At 40.9% G+C, this 22,970-nt stretch overlaps 1 protein-coding gene across 1 annotated transcript in view; it reads left to right on the forward strand.

Annotated features, from left to right (window-relative positions):
• ITPR2 (inositol 1,4,5-trisphosphate receptor type 2) overlaps positions 1 to 22,970 on the forward strand; it is a 252,357-nt gene that overhangs the window by 14,783 nt on the left and 214,604 nt on the right. The window contains exon 2 of the mRNA XM_034062808.1: positions 16,113 to 16,183. Within this exon, the coding sequence (XP_033918699.1) occupies positions 16,113 to 16,183 (71 nt within the window). The remainder of the gene's footprint in view (positions 1 to 16,112; positions 16,184 to 22,970) is intronic.

The following is a 22,970-nucleotide window of genomic DNA, read 5'->3' on the forward strand; positions in this document are numbered from 1 at the left end:
AAACTGGAACCTGCGTGGCCGGATGAAATTTTGTGTGTCTGGATTTCTGATTCACTTAGCACTAATGTGGAAGTAACTGCTTTCAAACGGCCCTTGGTGGTGCTGGGAAGTCTTATTTTACTTCTACCACTTCTGCTAATGTGCATTGAGAGGAGAAGTGGGATATTTGTGCCACCCCTTGCAGGTGGTGAACTGAGCACTTGTCAGTTAGGTGTTTTCTGGGCACTGTGTTGCCAGAGTTAAGTCAGCAGAGAATCTGATCCGAATGCTGGTTAAAAGTCTCCTCCACAGCTATGACAAGATCTGTACAAATACAATTGTCAGGAATGTCCGCACAACTTCATCAAACATAAGTGCTGTGGTACCTTTTTCTCGTTTCAGGATGACAAGTTGGATACAAACTTTTCTTTTATATAAACACAGAGCTTTGCACACAAACAAATAGTTATTTTCAGTGCTCATTTCCTAGAAAAAATATTGAACTTCAAAGGTAAAAATAAACAAAAATGTTCTAAAACTTCTTCAGATTGAAGATCAGGGAAAAAAAATAAACAACAAAGGCTCAAGCTCACTTCCAATTCACATAATTGCTAACACAGAGCTGCAGACCGGCTAGATGAAGTGCACATTGTGAGGCATGGGAACAATTTGTACTCCTTTTAAGCTGCCAGAGTAGCAAGGAGCATATACAAATGCAGTGGAATAAATCCTAATCTCTGCTTTCCATTTTTCTAAGAAAGATCATGTATTTAGGTTTAACCAATATCTGTTTTTATCTTAATGGTTCACAGGAGAGCAGTTAACTTCTGATGTCTCATTTAGGGCACTATACTGATGGAAGAATTTATATGTGAGTAGATTGCAGTATCAGGGATTGTCCTACCTTTTGCCTTGGTGAAGAGTTTTTCAAACCACTGAGGCCATGGATATACATTTACACTGTAAGCTATTTTTATCTATGGCTGCATGTCACTGTTCAAACAGTTTATATGAGTGCTGCTCAGCACTTTCTAAGCAATAGGAGTTCATATACTTAAACAATTTAGTAGATGATTTGTGCAAATGGAGTTGACTGTTGCTTAGAGACAGTCAAGCTCTGAAAGGTTGTAACATGAATTGAATGAAATAGTACTCTTGCTCTTTCCTGCATTTGGGTCAACTTACTTCTTTTACTGAATATGGGATCTATGAGTCTTATAACTCAAACAAGTGTCAGGCATCACCTAAATGCATGCTGTGTTGTTTCCATGTGTCAAATGAGAATAGAGCTCTGCTTCTGCGAGGTACCTGGGGCAAGGCTGGCAGCTATGTTTTCCAGTTGGAGAAAGAGCTTGAGAAGAGCACATGTGCTTTAGCAGGAGGCCAGACCTTCTGCCACTCAGGCTGAAGCATCTCTCAATGTCCTCTTAAACGGAAGTGTTAATCAAAATATAGCAGACTAATTGTTTATGTGAGTGGATGAGATTACCCCAGACAATGTGGTGCTGTTTGACTTGGAGAAGGAACTGTGTAAGCCTACACACAAGGCAGCATCACAGAGCTAGTTGATTGGGGTTTTGATTATGTAATAAAATCTGGAAAGGTGATAAAAATGGATCTGATTTTCGGGTGGGGTGCTGCACTATCTTTTCAGATCAGCTTATAGCTGAGTAGTATTATTTACTATACACAAATGAATAGGGAATCGTAGCTAAGCAGTGAGTGTGTTTTTAATCTTAATGTGCCAGGCATTGGGTTGACTTCTTGTGATAAGGCATCCGAGAGGGTTGTGGAGCGATAAGGAAAAGGTTAGAATAGTTTTACTGTTCTGAATATTATTGCACAATATGAGGCTGACTTTAGCAGGACTTTTAAAATGGGGTTGTGTGCGGCAATTAGTTTATTTAACTTGAAACTAGATGGGAATTTTGGTATCTCCTTTTTTTCTGTGTGTTTGCTATCCCCTTCCAGGGAAATGGCCCAGTTGCAGAGCAGCCTTGCTGCTACAGTCAGAGTCACTATGGGAGCCAGGGCGGCATGGATACAAACCTCAGTATCTCAGGCTTGTCTGTAATTGCATTTAAGACTGTACGCTAACATAAAGAAATGGAATACTCAAAGTACCCTGAAAAGTGGAACATTTTCTTTCTGGGAAGAGCTGCTAGAATGTATCCCAATTGTTTCTTTATTTTTATTTTTTTCCATCAAGAAAATAAAAAAGAGCAGCCTGAGAGCACCGACAGATCCGGAAAGGGAAACAGGTAGCTTTCCATTGTGTGCCTCCATGGTTCTCACCACACTGCCTGAGTGCTGGTTGTGCAGGAGTAAGTAATGATGACTACTCCATCACCCACCACGTTCTCACCTAGCTCCAGTTCCTTGTGTAGCTGCATGGTCTTCTTCAAACCAGCTCCTTTGTTTTCTCCTGCTGCCACTCGTGCTGTTTTCCCCAGCTCACTCCAGCAGGTGCAGGACTCCTGCCCCCTTGTGCCACATCTATGGGGCTATCAGTGTGCTGTCCCACTGCTGGCCTTTCCCACATGTTGTATTTTGCCCCTTCCCCACTCCCCTGTTGGTTGAGGGCATGTTTTGGGCAGTCATGGTCATAAAAACTCCCAGTGGTTCCATGCAAGTTACAGCCAGGGCTCTGCTCAGGGCACAGAGGAGCTGGCCCTGAGGTCCTCCCTCCGCAGTGCCTCCTGCCAGCCAGCTGCTTGCCCAGCATTGTGAGAGGCTCTAGTGGTGAATGGAGAAGGGGAAATGATTTTGCTTTTTTTCCCCAGGCATACAATGAAAGGAAGCACTGTAATAAACAGAGTAAGGTAAAAAAGCTTTCCCGGCACATTACCTTCTAACACTTCTTCATCCTGTTTCTCTGCTCCAAGTCCCACTCCACATGACTCTGCTGTGGGGAGGGTCACGTCCAGTGCCTGGCCAGCTGCCTTCTGCCCCTGCCAGCCCTGGGGCTCAGGCTTCCTAGAGCAGAGTGACTGGAGAGCCCTTGCTTGCTACTGGGAAGGGCTGCCAATGTGATGCTGTAGGCTGTGGTGGAGGGGCTTTGCTATCCCAGCTGGTGTTGAGGCTGTGTGAAAGCCTCACTTTGTCCAGTCAATGGGAGGAAGGGCACCTTTGATCTCAGCAAAAGAAGGTCTGTGTACCTTAGCACACTGGAGCTAGTCTAAAGCAGTGACATTTCACTGCGGACATAGCAAAAGGAATAATGAAGTGTCCAGAAGTTAAGTAAAAGGCAAGGGGGGTGGGTGGAAGGGAGGGTGGGGAGAGGAAATACTTGGAGATGTCTGCAGTGCTTCCTGTTTGTTTCTGAAAATTATGAGTCAGATTCCTACCAAAAAAAGAGGGGTTTGAAAAATCGTGAGTTTTAAAAGAGTAGTTGTGTGTGGATTCGTCCTCTTGGTCCTCTGGTTTCTGAGCTTTCAGCCATTTTTCATGTTTCTCTGGGTGGTGGTGAGCAAGCAACATGTGCTGTTTTCTGTGAAAGCAGAGGTTTCTTTAATATATAATCTTACAGCATCAGGAAGCAGGCCGATAGTAATGATACCAAAAATTGCAAGATTTAGAACAAAACAAGTGATATTGTCGCAGTTCTTCTAGAGTTGATTGCTTTGACTTTAAAAACTTTTGCAACATGAGTTAGTTGTAACCTTCAAGCTCATTTGTCTTTCTTTGTGATACATACTCTGGCACGGGAGGAAGAAGGTGTGCTGTGTATCCCTGGGTCATGTTTGAGAATAACAGTGCTTTCCACTCACTGATTCAGAAGGATAAACCATGCTCCTTTTTCCTACCTAAAACGTAGTCCTCATCTTTAAAACTCGTGGATTGAATGGGATTGTAATGTGAGCATTTATAAGTGTGTGTACAGGCGTTAATGCACTTAAAAGGAAAAAAAGAAGTGGATGCCATTCTTCTATTTACCTGTATATATCACTGAAGTGCAGGCTGTTCTAGAAGACGTGATGTCTTTGTTTCTCTGCCAGTTAATTCCCAGTAAGTGTACGTAAGTGATAAAGGACTCCAGCTCTCCAAAGAGAAAGCAGTTTTTTGCAGGCATTTTTCCTCTGTTACGGTGTCAGGATAAACTGTACTAGGAGACCTGGAAGCTTTTCTTTCAGCTGAAAAGAATGCTGCAGAACTGGAGGGCCTTGATGAAGAAGGCCAAACTTACTTCTTTGTAACAGAGCTTGTTGTTAAGACACACCTTAGTAGGTGATACAACATTTGGACCATTGACAGCACAGCCTAGGAGTCAGTGCTCTTCAGTGATCAGCAGAGTTGTTGCCCTGATGTTTATGTAGTGACATAAATCCCATGCTGTCCCAGCTCAGCATAATATCAGTACTGAGAGTGCAGGTGGAAGCGCTAGGTCAAGGATGAGACCATTTTCAAAGTGTTCTTGGACACGTTGGATTTGTGGTTGTGAGTCTCCTGTCACAGTGTTAAGACCAGAGGGGATGACAGCCTGCACAGTGGTCAGTTGGAGAAGTCTGAAGCGGTTTTGAGGTTTGAACCTGCTTATTACATCATTTTTCCATTTCTAAAATGCTAGCTAGGAAAGAGTCACTCCAGTAGCAGAGCAATGCATTGGCTCTTTTTATACCTTCTTACCCATATACCTGCACAGAAGCTACTGTTTTGCTTATGGCTGCTCTTACTTTCTTGCTTCCCAACTTTTTCTCCAACCATCTCCTCTTCAGGTTGCTGCTTAGTGCTGGTACATGTAACTCTCTTAAGCGAGCATGTACAGGTTGGGTGTAGGTGTGGCAAAAGGCTCCGAGAGCTGCTCCCAGCAACTGGGAAAGCAGCTCTGAGAGAATCTGGAACAGTTCCTAAAATGATCTCTCCCAGTAGGAAATTGGCTCTGCTCAGTTTAAAAACACGTAAAAAGAGTCACTGCAGTTTTTCAGCTGTTTTGTTTTGGAAGGTGTTTTATAACTTGCTGCAGAAGTAACAGAGAAGTGAAGAAGACAATATGCAAAATAACCTGGCCCAGCTGCAAAGAACTGTAAACATTTGTCATAGCAAAATGAACATCATAAAGTCTGTTGTTGGGAGAATTGGAACATGTGTTGATGTGAAGTTATCTCTTATCCTTTAATAGCTGTGCATAGCTCTCATTACCATCAGTGAGAGCTGGACACATATCAAAGGGTGAGCAGACCTAGTTCAGTGACTTTCTGCAGACCAAGTCATTGTCCCTGGAGGCAGGAGTAAATGCTGAAACCAGCAGCAGGATTTTGGGAGCTGAATTACATGTTGGGTACAAGCTTGATGATGGTTGCGCTCTTAAACTGAGACCTGTCTCCTTTTATCTGAAAGCAAAACTAGGCAGTGCTCTACTTCCAGAGCATTGTCTCAGCAAGAATGTGGCTGGAGAAGGTTCAAGTACCTGGTGTGAAGCCCAAGTTTGTCCCTGGTGACAGTATACAGCATGCCATGTGGAAGGGGGCTGTGGCTGGTGTGGGTTCAAGTTGTGATGCATGGTTATGGTGGCACAGTATTGCTGGTTGGCTTTGAAGAGAGCCTCTGGGCAGCTAAAGAAAGGTAGACTAAGGAAAGAATGTAAAGAGAGCTAGGTCAATGCTGAGTTATTGTAGAAAAGGGCTATTTGACTAGTTTGAGTAGAATTACACTTGTTCACACTAACTTAGGACTTGTCACCATTTGAAGGCCTCTGAAATAAGGAGAGTCCTTTCTTCGTTCAGTATCCTGACATATAAATGAGATTGTGACAGAGTATTTGGATATGTATTATCTAAAAAAGGGGAACTTTTTTAGCAAAATGTTAGGCACAGAAGATTTGCCATTGCTGTGTGAAACAAACACTGCAAAATGTGTCAAATATCAACATTTTGATTAAGAAATGTTTTCCACGCTCATTTTTATACAGTGTGACATGGATTGGTCTGCCGGATTATTACTATTTATGTTACAAAATAGAGAAAGAACTTGGTTTGGTTTCCAGGATCTAGATTGCAAATTGTGTTTGCAGGAGCAGTAATTTGTATATATGTATTTGCGTATGTGTGTGCTTTTCTATATGTATCTTATTGTCCCAGAGATTGTTGAGGTTTGTTAGAGACCTTACAGTAGCATTGGAGCCTGGTTTGCTTAAACAACAATATTTTTACATTATGCTGTTTCAGCCAAATGTAAGTTTCCCAATTCTCACCTTTTGCTTATGCTTCCTTTATACAATGTGTTGCTGTTTTGATGTGTAGGTGTGAATGCTTTCATTACCATTTTCAGTGATGAAGTCACTCTTGGATCACTGGACAGATATTGGCATTTCTCAACAGTATTTTTCTGCGTAAACCTTTCTCTCTGTTTTCATTAAATGGTGTTAACAGTGGCAAATTCAGACTTTCCAATTCCTTTCATTAGTGCACAGTTCTTCAAAACAGTCCTTTCAAGAGGATGTTCACAAATATGTCCCATGGAGCTACATACACAGCTGAGCAAAATGCACAAATTCTTATGGTGAAAGCTGAATGCAGAATTCCTTTTGAATGTGAATATTTTCTCTATACTGCTGGCTTTGCTTTTCTGTCTCTGGCTGAGTAGATAACCTTGCAATGTATTCTGTGTGTCTACTTGATTTTGAGACCAGTGATGCTATTAATAGGTCCTCTTCTTTGGAGTCACTATGTACCATAGGAATTTAAGCTACTCAGTCTGATAGGGGCTGATTAGTGAATTACATGCCTAAACTTCATGTGAAGATGCAGACATGCATAAGCCCAAAAATTCTATTTTAGTTTAGCAGTGGTCACAATGTCAGTGTTGCTAATGTATGTTATGTCAATATACCTAGTACTTCTGCTTCATCCATATGTTTACACATTGGGAGAGCATCTGTACGTTTACACATTGGGAGAGCTGAGTGGCAGACCTGTTATGCGTATTTAAGGTGTAAGCAAGCGGAGTTAAAGTTATGTGTTTAATCTTCATTTTCTGATTTACTTCTAAGTAAGCATCATGTTTGTATTGGGCCAAATCCTAGACTTGTTGTAGTATTTGCATTCAATATGTAGCTAGTTGGAGTAAGGATTAAGTAGAAGAGCTGTGGAAGTTAGATTGTACTTAAACACTTAGACAAATGATGCCTCAGATGCTCCTAAAATAAACAGAAGGAATATTTGGAGATTATCATGGATGTTTGCTGTATGTGGCCTTTGCCCTGAAGAGCATGAATATAAAGCCTTTGTTGCATACTGTATCTGGGATAACATTTCAAATAGACTGCTGAGCAAACGAGCAGATGATGGCATTTTTGGATTTTAATGTATGATAATATGCTTGAAGAAGGAATATTGTAATACCTGTGTTTATTTCTGCAATGTCCCACTTTTTAAAGTCTTGCCTTCAAATGATCAAATTTCCAGTTTTAACAAAATTGGAGTAATTACTACAGCTTTCTTTACCACCTTCATTTTGTGTACAATTAACTGAAGTGGTCCTTCACAACTGTCCTTGTGAGCAATAGCTGAGCAAGCTTAGTTGAAACAAAAGGGAGGTTTTTCTCTTTTCTTCCACCACACCTCAGTGGCTGGAATCTTTCGAGATAAACTGCATCAGCATGAATATTTTCACCCTCAAATATATACTGTTGGTCACGCTGGCTCTTTTAAACAAAAGGTTTTGCAGGCTTTGAGAGATATGTATTCCTTGTACCCTATGTGTAGGGACATGAACATAACATTTTCTCTGCTTGTTGGAAACCTGGTAGGGAGTGTGCTCCTCCAAGAGTGCAGTGTTATCAGTCTTGTTTCATTGAGGGGTACACAGAAGGAAGGTAGATGGGGTGGGAGGAATATCTCAACCAGATCCACTCAGGTTTCTTGTTGGCATCTCAGCCAGGCACAAGAGAAAATGCCAGGTGTTCAGGTTGAACTGGGGGGAAAGCCTTGCAGAACATTAGTACCTCTGTCTGAAAATGGTTGGGGGTTATACTTAATAAGTTCTGCCAAAGCATAGTCCTCTTACAAGTAGCCAGTAGACAAGGGAGAGAGAAAGGCTGTGTCAGGAGGATGTTTCATGCTCTTACTTTACACATCTGCCCTAGATCAGGTTGTTATTGCCCTCTGGAGGTGCCTGCCTCTCAATCTTGACTGAAAAAAGATTCCAGATAGCGGATTTAAAGCTAGATACCTTACGCTTATGTAGCTGAGCTCAGGCCACCAGAATGCCTTTTGCCATCCTGTATCCAGGTGAGCTTGTCTTGGCAGTGGTGAGCTTTGTTGGGTGTGGGCTTCCTCCTTTTGAAGGGTCTATGATATAGCCACACACTTGGTGCTGACACTGCTTGTTATTTAATAAACAGCACTTTGCTCCCCAGTGCACTTTTGGGAAGGTAGGATCACTGGAGTGAAATCTTGGCCTCAGAGAGATCAGTGGAGAATTTGCCAGTAAGTTTGAAGAAAGCCAAGATTTCACCCAAGAAAGAAAATGCCAGTAACAGAAAGATTGTCCAGTCTCCCCAGTGATGCACTGTTAATGGGTCTGTGTTCTGCAAGCCACTACTGCTTTCAGAAAGCTTTCCTGTTAATCACTTTATATCCTTTCCATTTCTTAGCTGTAGAAGAATGTCTTAATACAAATTTCATCCAAAACAGTATGTTTTCCCATGCAAGACTTTCTTTTCTTGAATGCCTTTAGGCTACCACAACGTCCTTGTATGGTAGAGTTTCACTTTTCATATATAAAAAAAAGGAAGGAATCAGATATTTTCTCAGTTTTATGGGAATGTAATTTGTTTTTCAAAGGTACTGAGACAGACTGAAGCCAGAACAAGCCTGGGAGCACACCCTCAGCATTGGGAAGAGTAGAAGGACTTTGCATGACTGGGGAATGAGCTGGGTGGGGTGGGCTGGCACACCTCCTCCCATTGACACTTCCAAGTCCCCTTTTGACAGCAGAGAATAGGTATGCTTGGCAGCACTGCAAAGTGACTTAATGTGTGTTGTATTGTGAGGATCTTGAAATATTGTGTGAATGTTTATTTACTTGGCAAAAATTAGTATGCCCAAGATAAGCTCAGTACCATTTTCCTTGTGCATAAATGACTTGACTATTATGCAGGCAAAGAAAATTGCAAAACTGAGACTAAAATGGGAGAATCGTCCATCCCTCCTCCTGCCCCCCCCGTAATCACCAAATAACACTTTATTGAATCATTTATTTTAACTCTCCTTACAATTTATGTCATTTTGTACAATGTTTTAAATGTAAGTGTAACTGTAAAAAAGGATTAACAAATCCTACTGAACGGGTTCCTGAAGCCTTTACAAGCTAAAAGCATGACTGGATATAATACAATACAAAAGAATAACAAAGTGGCATTCAGGATTTATAGCTGGATTACTTAATTGAATCAGAAAAACTTCAGCTTTCTGGTTTTGTTTTGTTTCTTCCCCTCCAACACGCAAGCCTGCAGGTGCAGTTACCAGAATATATGAATGTACAATCGGATAAAGAAAGAAACCTTTAAGGCTGATTATTAGTGCAACTGTGGAACTGCCTACTAGCATGCTGTTTCTTTTCTCAGTATGCGCCTGGTGCCTTGCTTCCTGCCCTTCTGTCTCCATGACATTCTATAATGCAATTCAAAGTGACCTGTATGAGCATTTTTCAGCATGGTGAGAATGGCTGAGTGTTCCTGATCTGTGTAGCTGAGATGGTTCATGGTGAAATTTGTCTGCTGTTTAAGACACTTTGAGAAGTCTGGAATATTTTTGGATGCATAGGATTTTGTTTTTCCAGTTGCAGGAGTACAATCCTGAGTAATGTGCTCTAGGTGAGCTTGCTTGAGCAGGGAGATTGGACTAGATCACCTCCTGTGGTCCCTTCCAAATTCAGCTGTTCTGTGGTTTAATAGCTTCTTTCAACCTGTGTTAAGCTTTACGTTTATAGCACTTAAAATTTATTTAGAAAGGAAAGAATAAAGCTGCTGAAGTTAGAGGCAGGAGTCAGACTTTGTGTCTGTGCTGCTGCACCTCATTGGCATGTAGTGCAGATCTTGTTTAAATATTATGAAGTGTGATCCTCCCATTTATCAAAAGGGATTTTTAACAAGGAATCTTCCTAAATAGTACAGAGGCTTAATAGTCCTGCTGTAAGTGCAAGGAAGATCCTTTTTGTTTTCTGTGCAAGTTGGGGTTAACGTGGGAGACCCTGAAAAATGACACATGTGGAAAGATGATGAAAACTTTGCAAAAAGGAAGGAGACAGGAAAAGAGGCAGATTTTGTACAGTGGAGCTCAATCATAGAGCTGTAAATCATTTGAGTCAGAACTGGTAGTCAAAAAGGAATATGAACTCACATTTTGGGAAGGGTGAGGTATGATGACTGTAGGTTTTTGGCAAGAGACTGCTTGAAGCAAGCAAGAAGTGGGCTGACGCAGATGCCTGATAAGAGGCTCAATGAGATGAAAAGTGGGTGGACTTGGAGAAGAACTGGGTGGACCTGATTGTTTTGGCACTTGGGCATTTGATGCTTGATTTCCAGGGCAGAAAAAATTTAATAACCTATTGTTCATTATTGGTTGGCTTCTTGGTGATATGACTAGAAGCTCTCTTCCCAAATGGTTACTGTGTGGAGCACAGGAGAGGCTTCGTAGCTGCAGTTAGGAGGAGAAGAAGGTGCTCTGAGGGAGTGGTTTTGATAAGGAGGTTGTGTATGTGAAGAGATGACCGAGGAGCAAAGGAAGGAGAGGTTTTGAGGGCTGGTCTTTCGTTCACAAAGGGATGTTGAGGTTTTCTGTCTTTGGGATGTAGCCTCAGCATGATTTGTGAGCTGATGTGGAACAAAGATGTATTGCTTGGCTTTACTGACAATTAAAACGTCCAACTCATCTTACTGATGTCTGTTGTTAATATTGCCCCCTCTTCCTGCTGCTGTTGGGCCTTAGGCTGCTCAGAACAGTGAAATAATGATACCACTAAGAGTAAAAGCTGAGCAACTGAGTGTTTTAGATTGAAGATGTTGCCTCTAGCTTAATTTATTCAGCTTTTTGAGGAGTAAAATATATATGTATCAAGAGTATCAAGCTGAGTTCTGCTCCTCCTCATGTATTGTAACAGGTATCAGTAGCTGGGTCTTGTACTTTGACAAGTTAGGCACGCATGCATGTATGTATAGGTATATGTATGAGAGTCTGTGTGCGTGTGTGTTTGTTTAGGTATTGTTTTGCTTAATAACATTGGTTATGAAAAGTGGAAGTCTGTTGGTAGGAAGAGAGAAAGTACATTTCAGGAAGACTTTTTCAAATTGAAGGCACAAACTGAGGATAAATGGATATTATGTAGCTCCTTTCTTGGATGATCTGAAAAGCATCTTATATTATGAAAGAGCCCTAAAATTCATAAGATCCATCATCATTCCCTTCTGTTTTTGTCTTTCATTGGTTTTTGTTCTTCCAGAATGTAACTCAGTAGTAAATTTCAAATTTAAAATAACTTATTATTGTGAAGAGTTTTTCTGGGTTTATAGCTGTACCACTATTCCTTGACCCTCATGCTACATCTGCAAGTTCCTAGAAACCTTTGGTGTTTTACCTTTAGCCTGTGTTAAGTAATCAGAGGAGCTTGTAGGACATGAAGACTCACCTAGCATACAGGATTCATGTCTGAAAGCCCAGATAGCATTAGTTTCTTTTGCCAGCATACCTGCCTTATGAGTTACACTGCTACTGCTTAGTCTTGCTCCTGCCATTGGTGCAGCCTTCCTCCTATTTCCCCAAATACATAGTGAGTCCCCACTGGTTCTTCAGAGACTTACTCTGTCTATTGTTTCAATGTAAGTCCCTACAAAAACTGCTGCTGTAACCCAGCAGAAGGATTTAGTGGGAATTACTACAAGTTGTTATTTCCCTGCTTCTGCCCAGTGCCCAGGGAGCAGAGTGATGTTAGGAACTGTATGGGTAGTTTGAAGTTGTTTATATTAGGCAAGCTCTGAAAACAAATGATGAAAAGTACTGGAAGAAGTTGGTCCTGTCCTTTTGATGCTGAAACAACGAGAGGCACTATATTTGAAATGGCTTGTAAATACGTTTACACAGGTGCTACCTTCTACATGCAATTCACTGTTGCAAGATATTGAATGCTTATACACACTTGGCTTTGCATGTGGTGAGAAAGGACAGATTGAACTCCACTAAAGGAGGGGAAAAAATGAACATATCTTTGCTTTGACCACTTTACATGATATGGTGCATTATCCTGGCTAACACTAAGAGACCTGAAAACCTCCTTTGCTTTCCCCCCCTGCCTCTGCTGAGAAGCACACTTTAACTCACAGGCATTGCTTTAGATAGTTTCAGTTCTCATTTAATGTGGCTTTGTATACGTTGTTGTGTGATGTCTTAATGGCTTAAATATCTGCTAGTCTGTGAGGTTGGTGGTATGGTGAGGAACAGCCCTTGCTTCCCCTGCAGCAAGTGGAAAAGCTTTTCCTGGCTACAGTGGGAAAAAGACGGCATCAAAGACAAGCAATCCCATTGAATGTTTTTACTTTCAGACCACAATTCTACAATTATTGAATACAAAGGGCTATGAATAAAGTCTGGGGCTGTAATTATTATTTTGACTTTTCTGATGATTTATCTTAGGCACTAGAGAACTACTGTACAACTTAATTACTGCAGCAGTGCAGCAATTGCTTGGAGGCATTATTTGTAAACCAGATACTGTGCTCAGGGAAGAACTTGCACAAATAAAAATGATATCATACATGTGCAGGGAACTCCTGTCATTTATGTGCTATCAACATATGAACAACTGAAATGCGGTCATGTTTTATCTGCTGGAACTGGGGCACAAAGCAGTAGCAGTACTGTCTGCAGTCCAGCTGAAGAGTTGAACCCCCTGAAGTTTGCTAAAGCTTCTCTGGTGATAGAGTAGCTTGAATAGAATCACAGAATGGTTTGGGTTGGAAGCAACCTTCAAAGCTCATCTGGTCCAACCCCCTGCAATGAGCAGGGACATCTTCAACTAGATCAGGTTGCCCAGAACCACATCCAGCCTGGCCTTGAATGTCTCTGGGGATAGTGCATCCACCACCTCTCTGGGCAACCACTTCCAGTGTTTTACCACCCTCACTGTAAGGAATTTCTTCCTCATGTACAGCATGAATTTCCCTTATTTCAGTTTAAAATCATCACCCCTTGACCTATTGCAACAGGCCCTGCTAAAAGTCCTTGTCGTTCTTATAGGCCCCTTACAAGAACAGAAAGGCTGCAATAAGGTCTTTCTGGAGTCTTCTCCAAGCTGAACAACCTGGAAGGGAAGAAGGGGAATATTGGCATAATAATCTTGATCAGTATTTAAATAGCTTGCAAATATGATGGTACAATACAGTCAGTTCTGCCTTTGTCAGCGTCTTGTCTGGTGCACTTTGGCATCCTATGCAAACCAGCGAGTGATCTTAAAACACGCTGTGCCATTGTCTGACAGAAGCTGCAGGTGCCCAGGACCTTTTGTAGTCAAGCCTGTTGTTCCGTTACGCACATCTCAGATGGATTGTTTGCATGCTACAAAGGTCATGAATTACTGCTTGCTTAATGCAGCCACCCAGCAGGCTTCAGCCACAAGCCAACAGCTGCCTTTTGGCTAGGTAAGAAAAGTGGGATTTGAATATTTTGAAATGCGTATTGGAGGAAGTGGTCTGTGTTTGAAGAGCCTCTTCTGTTCCAGTCTACAGAGCAGGCTGAAGTCTTGCATCATATGCAATGTGCAACTCTGCTCTCGCTATGGTACCCTAACAACCACATCCACCATAAACAAGTAGCTACTGAATATTTTGAAGGACATATGGTTGGAATACAGGAAGAATGTAATGTGTGGAAATTTGAGGATTAAGCTGCTGGAAGACTGCTTTATAGACAAAGCAACACTTTATTCGTGTTTTTGCCCTGTGTTGTAAGATACTTTGTAAGGAACAAAGATGTCAGAAGCTAAGGCATGTAGCAAGGTCTCAGGAGATGATGCATCTTGTCTGCCTTACCTCTGTCCTGCCTTTGTCCTGCCACATGTCAGTTCTCTTTCTGTGTTTTCATTTCTGTGCTTTCACATCTCTAGGATGGGAGGAGCAGCAGTTCCTTTCTCCTTTGTCTTGTCTGATGTCTTTGGCTCCTAATAAGTGCAGAACTCAAGGTCTTTATCCTTGTGCCTTTAGAGAATACTTAAAGTTATTGATATTAATAATTCAGTATCTATTTTCTGAGTCTTACAAGTTTAACATGTTTGAAGTTTAACATATTTGAACACTGTAGCTAACTGGCTCAGTGTGCAGGTTCTTGTTTGTTTTTCTCAGCACCAACACTTTGTTTTCTATATGGCTTTTGTTATGGTGATGTGGTACCATGATGAAAGTTTTGCGTTTCATCCACAGTTCTAGCTGTCACTAGAGCGCACAAGTTGTCACCAAGGAACACAAGATGATCCTTGTCAATTGCATTCAGCTTCCAATGTACTGTCCTCCATCCTGACAGTGCTTAAAGGTCAAACCTTAGGGGTTTATTCAGAAAGCCTTTTAGGGATTTTGTTGAGGGAGGAGTACTTCTTGGCATTAAAATCCTTTGGCAAAGCTTCTGTTTAAGGTAGTCTTTTCCAGCCCTGTTTCTTCCATGGTTCCAGGTTTTAGATGCTCTTTGTAAGAATCTTTAGCCTTCTAGATCATAGACAGATCTTGCAGCACTGACTCTTCCTAAGTCCCACTTTCCAAACCTTGCTTTGTTCTTCTTAAGCCTGGCCAAACCTAGACTGTGAAAAACACAGCCCCATAAGGCAATATAGCAGATCCCCTGCCTGATCCTTGGACCATTACTTCAGTTCTCCCTTCTCGCTGACACCTCACATTTGCATTTAAGTATATTATGAGAACCAAGATGCTGACTTATAAAATTCTACATTTTCACTTCTGTTTCTGGGAGCTGCAAGTGAGCAGCTTGTCAACAGGCAGCTTGCTAGAGGTAGAGAATTCATGGGCATGCTGGGGGATTGGTCTTGCTGCACTCATGGCTGGATGCAAACCCTTTACCAGCTTGTGTGAAAGCTGAATGTATCTATTGTGTAATTTGGCTGAACCTAAATTGTGCTTTTCCTGGCAGTTTCCCACAGAAAATGCTGCTAAGGCTGTTGTTGTGAAGTGGCAGGGCAGTAGTGTGTCCTTAAATGAGATTTTCCTGAATAATTGTTTAAAACAGGCAGATTATTTACAAGATGCTTCCTGAAAGGAAGCTGAATTTATGTTTGGGGAGTTCTGTGATAAGATTAACAATTTATATTCTTGAATTTTATTGCTTATTTAACTTCTAGAATATTGTGAGAATTAGATTTGATTTGTTAGTTAGATTTTGTGATATGGATTAAATAAATTATTATTCTTTTCAGCAAAAGAAAATGTGTTCCTTTGAGTTTTGATGGGAGCTGATACTTAATTCCACATGCATCCCCAGAAGAAAAAGATTGGAAATGGTGAAAAGCAGTAGAATGTTTAAAAACTAAACTCCAAGGTGCTTTATTGGATCCCAGACTCAACTTCTAGTTAAAACAGTGCTATGAAACAGCAGGTCACTGGAGAAACCCCCCTGCATGTCAAGATTGTGTAAGCAGGTCCACATATGCTTTCTCAACATTTTTCTTTGAGGTCCTTTTCCAGGGCTTATTTAAGTGGCTTAGAGTCTCTCTGTTGATTTTGATGGATTTTGGATTGTGCCCTAGGGTAAAGGCTGTGAGAATCTGAGAGGTGTAGAAAACCAGACTATTTCTAATGAAAGAAAACAAGAATTTTACATGAAATGTTCATGCACTTGATCTAGCAAAAGGGACTTTAACTGGATTTAAATGGAAACGTAGGCCATATTTTAGTTCAATAGAGGAAATCCTCTTTCTTGAAGGAAAATGTAGTTTTCTTTTTTTGGTTATACTTAGTAACTGAATAGAACTTTCTAAGTATTTTTGAATTAAATTGGAGAAATGTGCAGTATCTATGCTGTGATAGGTATATCTCTGCATATACACACACACACACACACACACACACACACACACATGTATCTATACAGTCTGATGTCAAATGCATGTTTTAGTAAGTGTGATAACTTTTGTTTTTCTAGGTTAGTGGATGACCGGTGTGTGGTTCAGCCAGAGGCAGGTGACCTTGCTAATCCTCCAAAGAAGTTCAGAGGTCAGTACGTATGGATCATTCTTTGATGACTGATTTGTGCATGTTGTAACTCCTTCAGCACTTCACCTTACCAGAATGTAACCTCCCAGATGCCTTCATGGTCTGTGAACACATCACTGAAGTTTCAGGTTGGAATGTGAATATCTTGACAACTAAAAACCGAATCAGCAAAAGCAGGAGGGGTCAGTGGAAAACATGGGGAAAGGGACTAATTTTCTTGTAGTCCAAGAGTTGGTTGCTGTGTTCTGTACATCAGATGCTGATCCCCTGCGGTGTGACCAGCTCCTTGCTCAAGCTCTGCTCTTATTGTAAATGGAAAATTAGCTTGTGAGGCTCAAAAGTACTTGAGCTGCTGGTTTGATTATTTTTTAAAAGATAAGAAAACATTTTAAGACTACCCTCAAATATTTTTACAGCTTTTTGTTTTACTTTTGCTTAAAACCCTGTTTTTTCTCAACTTTCTTGGACGTGACTTTGTAGATTTTGATAATTCTGCTGTTTTGCTTGTTGGAAAAAATAACAATGCACCGAGAACACACAGTTTCTACTTCTTAAATACTGAAAAATACACCAGTGTATCAGAAATTCAGTGTGTTTATACACAGGGAATGAAATAAAAGTAGACTCTTAGTCTTGTTTGTACTTGATTTAAGCCATTGGCTCTATCTGTGCCAAGGTAGAGCCTTACTAGCCTGCTCCAGACCTTTTTTGACTTAAATGTGGATTGACACACATTATGAGATAAAGACAGTTACGGTTTGCTTGGTTTAGAGCAAGGAAGATCAGTTTCATGGCTGCTTTTGTCTGTCTCAAGGGGTTGCACTGAGACGCTTATCCTTGTTATTTTATTTCCAGTGTTTATTATGCTGTAGTGTGTATATGCTATTATAGTTGTGTTTAAGTCATTGAGAGGCTTCAGTTCTGCTCTCAGAGTATTCAAGATATTTTTTTCCCCTTGCAAATCCAGAAAACATCAGCAGTTGGTTCCAGTTCCGGCTGTGAGTACTCAGCACATCAGCAGAGCTTGGAAATTGAGAAAGTGAGGATGTGTACTTTGAAACTAATAGTGATAAATTTCAGTCACTTGAATGATGAACTAACTTGATAGCAGGGATGAGGATAGAATATAATTCTCCAGTGTGTCTTTCAGGCTTCCTAACTGATTTCATCCTCTCGCTGCCTGTAAATGCATGTTTAATTCACAGCTTCCAGTTTGCACAAAACTTCAGATTGGGATTTTTTGGACAGTATTTCAGCCACTTCACTAGCCTGAATGTGTTCTCAGAATAGAAGATATCCAGGTTTCTATATGAGACAGGGGTCACCGGAAAAGACTTGCATGTGATGGTATAATTGCAGAATGCAACCAAATGCCTGTGATCAAGGAGCTGAACAGAGGTGAAGACAGCCTTAAATTTTAAGTTGTTTAATATCTGAGGCCTTGACTTTATAACTTCAGTACAGTTATACTGAACTGTACGTGATGCTTTTTTCCTAACTTCAAAAGGCAAAGAACAAAAAAGTTGACTTTACTGTCTCTTGATTTTTTTAGAAGTAATTTCAACAGCATCAGGAAGGTCTGGGCACACTGATCCAGGGTGCAAAGTTATTGAACTCTCAGCTCTAATGGCATGCCATCAGTGGTGGCAGTAGAACACATGTAATGTAGATCAGATGTCAGAAAGGGATAAAACACTGACAAAATGTACAGCTGTTTGCTGCTGCTGGAGGAATGCAAGGACTGTACTTCTGAGTTACATCCCAGCTTCTGCAGGGGAATGTTTTCTATTAGTTGTAGACAGTTTTGGCTCTATTCACTATTGAAACCTCTCTCTGTTGCTTGCATAATGCATCCCTTTATTTTCAGTTGCCTCTGCTCCTTCTTCTCCACAGCATCTAACTTGTCCTTTCCTTTAACTCAGATCCTCCACTTTTCAGGGATCCCCTCTTCTCCTTTTCCCTCTCTGCCCCAAAACTTGTTATTAACTGCTTTCCTTCTCCTCCTCACTGCTGCCTCTTAGCTCCCTTTGGCTTCTCACTTCCTGTCCCTTTTCTTTCTGCTTTAGGGTGCCCCAATGTCTGACTTACTTTTGAAGTGCTTAGCTATTGCTAGCATTGTGGTAGCATGCAAATTTGGATGAACTGCAATATGGGTAGGAGAAGCTAAATCAGTGAGCTTTATCACCCCAATTGAGGCAACCTGTCATGCTATAGCATACTGGCTATATCATAGGAGCCACATCTATTAGCATTTTCATGCTGCTTCAGGTATGTGCAATCAAGTGGCGTTCAGGAGATTGGCTGTAGCAGAGATAAAGCCATTGTTTGTTTTCTCTTTCATCTTGCATGTCAAATTCTAAGTGTGGAAATAGTTAGGAATTCTGTTGAGAACACAGCAAAACCTTCCTGTTCTAATCCTGAATCTAATCAGGATTTAGCACGTTGGTACCACAGAGGTGTCTGTATTATGAGAGCAACCAGCACATCTCTGCCATGTTTTGCTAAATTTCTTAGCCCTGCTCAAAAGCACTGAGCCAAAAAAGTTGCTAAATGTTGTTGCTATAACTGAGAAATGTAAACAAAACCCTTGTTTCCTCTCCCCCCATCCCAATCTTCTGGGAAATAACATCCAATTAAAATGGCAAAGTTAATAAACTAAGCAAAAACTGCTTTAAGTAAGTTCTTGACATAAAAAGAAGGCTTAGGAATGAACGATTAATTGCATGATTAGACATAAGCAACTAAAAATAACATCTAGCAGCAGGAAGAGTAGGGCCTCTTTAGTAGCTGGAACTGCTGTCTGTATGGTTTATAATATTTTTATCACTGATAGCTGAACTGGCGTTGATTTGAGGTTAGAGCTTGACCTAAGAGTCAAAGAAGTATGAGAAAGGCAAGTTTCTAACAAAATGTTTAGATTCCAAGGACTGACTCTGAAAATTAGCATCAGATGACTGTATTTGCTCTTTTTTGGTAATATTTTAACAACCCTTTCCCCAACAGGGGAAAAAAAAAATCGTGTTTCATAGAATAATAGAGTAGTTTGGGTTAGAACGGACCTTAAAGATCATCTAATGCCAACTCCTCTGCCGTGGGCAGAGACACCTTCCACTACACCAGGTTGCTCTTAAGCTCCATCCAACCTGACCTTGAACACTGTCAGGGATGGGGCAGCCACAGCCCCAGTGTCTCACCACTCTCATAGTAAAGGATTTCTTTCTAATGTCTAATCTAAATCTCCCCTCTTTCAGTTCGAAGCCATTCCCCCGTGTCTTATCACTACATGCTTTTGTACAAAGTCCCTCTTCAGCATCCTTGTATGCCCTTTAGGTACTGCAAGGCTGCTGTAAGATCTCCCCAGAGCCTTCTCTTCTCCTGGCTGAACAAGCCCAACTCTCTCAGGCTGTCTTCAGGCCTTTACTTGTTTCCCTTCTACAGGGTTCACTCAGAGATCAAGGTACTGAGCTGTTGGCCTGAACCGAAAGCCTGACTAAAGAGGTGTCTCAAAATAGCAGTTTCGTTTTTGTTACGTGTTTGTGTTGTGTGAGTGGGTGGTAGCTATTCTAGGCTTTTCAGAACTTCCTCCAAAACAAAGTATTGTAAAGCTAAGGAGAGCTGTGCTTGCTTTTCATCTTGTGTCTGTACAAAGAAGCTGTGGTCCAGATTTCACCTTCAGTCACAATGGAAAGAACCTGGAGCGGTGCTATGTTCATCAGTGTGCATCTCCAGGTCTGCATCAGTGCAAAGGAGGGCAGGATTTGGTCCCACATGTGTTGCTTGAAGTCTGTTAAGGGGGGGGGAAAAAGTATATGCTATTTTTCAGTTGAATTTAAGGACTGATCAAGCCAGGTGCTTCTTGTCCTAATTCTGCCTGAAGCTAGTGAGAGCTGAAGCACTTGGTGTCAAGATGGGAATGCTTACCCTGCTGCAGGGCCAGGTTCACAGACATTAGGAAGAACAGTGTGTGCCAAAAGTCTTGTACCTCTGTAGAAAAGTCACATTGTGAGCAACAGAGCTGCAAGTTTGCTTGGACTCTGACCTTAAACACACTTTAGCTTGACGCTGTTATCTCCAGTGGGAAATGCTTTCAGCTTCCAAGGTGTAAAATAGCACAGATAAGACCTGCTTGTTAGTCAGATTTAGCAACTCTGAAAAAGGAGCATAAGTCTCTGTTCTATTTTAAGTGTAAAATGACCTAAGTTCTTAAACTCCTCTACATTATATGCCACTTTTTCTTGAAGCATTTGCAATGGAAGTGATGAGTTCTTGTATGTCCTTCTCTTGCTTTTCTCCCAATTTTTAGTCTGTCCTAAGCTTTTCTGACATTGTTCTTTCCTCATCTCTCCCTTCCATTACATTCCTGTGCACTCTTCTTTCTTCCTCCTTCTCTTTTATCTGCCATCTACCATTTTTCTTGCCTTCTCGTACATTGTTTCAGTTTGTCTTTGTGTTTTCTTCTTGTTTCTCTCAGCTCCATAATTGCTTTAATTTTCTTCTGAGACTCCTGATAATTTTTTCTGTTGTCTTCCTCAAGATTCTTCATTGCCCCACTGTTTGCTCTCTTACATTCCTTCCTTTCCATTCTCACTTCACCTCTTTTTTACCTTTCTGATTTTTGTTTGAAAACACATAGATTTTGTGCACACTGATTTAATAGTGGCCACTATTAACGCTTCCACTTACTCATTTGTCAGCCTCCTGGTTGAAAGAAAGACGTGATAATTTCTCTAGTTCTGCAAATCACAGGTATCTGTGATGAGCACGAGCTGAATTTCAAACACTTGGGTGGGGGCAGGGAATGGGAGAAAATATCTGACAAATAGTGTTCTAAGTCATCTTCTTTATCCAATGTCAAGGAAGATTAAAAGGCATAATATGAGTTATTTTCCTGTTCAGACTTCCTGAGTGTAGTTACATTTTGCTCAGAGGATGTGCTGTGTGTGGTTGTTCCACCCACTACTGCCTTTTGAAGAGCGGTGTTTTGTGCACATTGTCAAGCTCAGGCAGATGGTCAGTTCAGTGCTGAGTGCATCCTCTCTGGATCTTCTCCTGCATTCCCAGAGCTGCTGCTTTCCATCTTTTGGCTGTTCTGATTAATGTGTCATGTATGTGTCGTGTGTGTGTGTGTGTCCCAATGAGTAATTTATGCATGTCTCAACACTGACAATTTGTCATATTTTCTCACTTTCTAACAAGCCAAGGTATATAATGTAGGAGGTTAAGCCTGGAGTGTGACCAGGGAGAGCTTCCCCTTCTTTTTCCATGTTGTAAGGAAAATCTGAAGTGTTTTTATTGTTTTTCGACCTGTGTGTGTGGGCTGGGGTGGGCAGTGTTTTGCATTTGCTCCATCTTCACTTTGTGCACAAGTGATTGAAATTTTGCCTGGAAGATTTTGTGGGTATGAGAACACTGCTGAAACTGCAGAAGTCTGAACTCATGGAAGTTCAGTAAGTGAAACTGGCTGTCACTTTTAAGCCATTTGCTTTAAAGCTGTTTAGCTTTGATTGTGTCTACTTAGTGTCCTCAGGAAGAGAAGCATTTATGTAAAACTCTGTAAAGTAGTGAGTTAGGAACCAGGACTATCTGAGAAGGTAGAAGGGATGATCTGTCTCATGAGTGAGTCCCTAGACAGACCTTCAGGAGGGCTGGGCTTTTGATCCACTCTGTGCTGGAAAGTGGCTTTGTGATCTTCTATGTCATTTTCTGGGTTTTGTCTGTTTGTTTAAACTATAGCTTCTCTAGGGCAAACTCTGCCTTCTTTCCCTTCCTGATGTTCAGGAACACAAAGTTTGAATTTATAGAGTATCCTATTGTAAAAAGCAAACAAACAATATGATTATTGTTTTTTAAAGATAAATTGAAGAAAATACAATTGAAATAATACAGATTTTAACAAAGTTCTTGATAGTTCAACTTCCAAAGCACTAGACTGGAAGTCAGGAGACCTGTATTGTGCAGATGGAATTGTGGTGGCTGAGGTTATCTACCACCTGCCCTACATTTCTTTTAATTTGAGAACTATCATTAGGGAAAATTCATCCATCTTTGGGAAGCAGACCCAATAGTGACTGCACATCACCATGCACAGCTTGCATTTCTCTACAGTTTGATAGTACTGTGCTTCAAGACTCTGCCATAAGGATGGGAAATGGTGTGTTTACTCAAATAGCAGGATGTGTGGGGAGTAACTGAGAAATGAAGGCTGGTCCTATAAAAAAAGGTATTGTTACTTCAGAGGAATAAGTATTTCGTGAAGCCTTCTGAGAAGTTACGTTAATCATAAGTTGCTGCAGAAAACAATAGCGGACTTCTTGTCTTACAAGCTGAAATCCCAATACTTAAAATCTCCTACAATGTACAGTATGATCTAACAGTCTGCGGAGTTTTGTAATTGTTTTCTTTTCTTTATTTTTTGGGTTTTTTTTGTTTGTTGGTTTTGGTTTTTTGGTTTTGTTTTTGCTTTTTTGGGTTTTTTTTTTTCCTTTTTGTTTTTTCTCCTCAGTGCCTGGGATATTATGAAAGTTACCTGGGAGTTATGTCCTATAGGTTGTATGATAACAGTTCTCATTGTAATTGTTCCACTTTGAAATGAAAGTAAACACCTCTGCAAGGTGGCTGTGTTTGCTTTGATAAAGATTTGGAGTGCTTTTTCCTAGGAACAGTGACTGAGGATTGTGGTTAGGGAACAAATTGGTGAGGACTTTCGGTCAGTGCCAAGGAAAGTTCTGACACTTGGCAGTGGGTTTGCGTGAACAAACTGTGCTGCTATGAATAGATCGATTCTATT

The sequence above is a fragment of the Melopsittacus undulatus genome, chromosome 5 (assembly GCF_012275295.1).
Source record: "Melopsittacus undulatus isolate bMelUnd1 chromosome 5, bMelUnd1.mat.Z, whole genome shotgun sequence".
NCBI classification, from domain to species: Eukaryota; Metazoa; Chordata; class Aves; order Psittaciformes; family Psittaculidae; genus Melopsittacus; species Melopsittacus undulatus.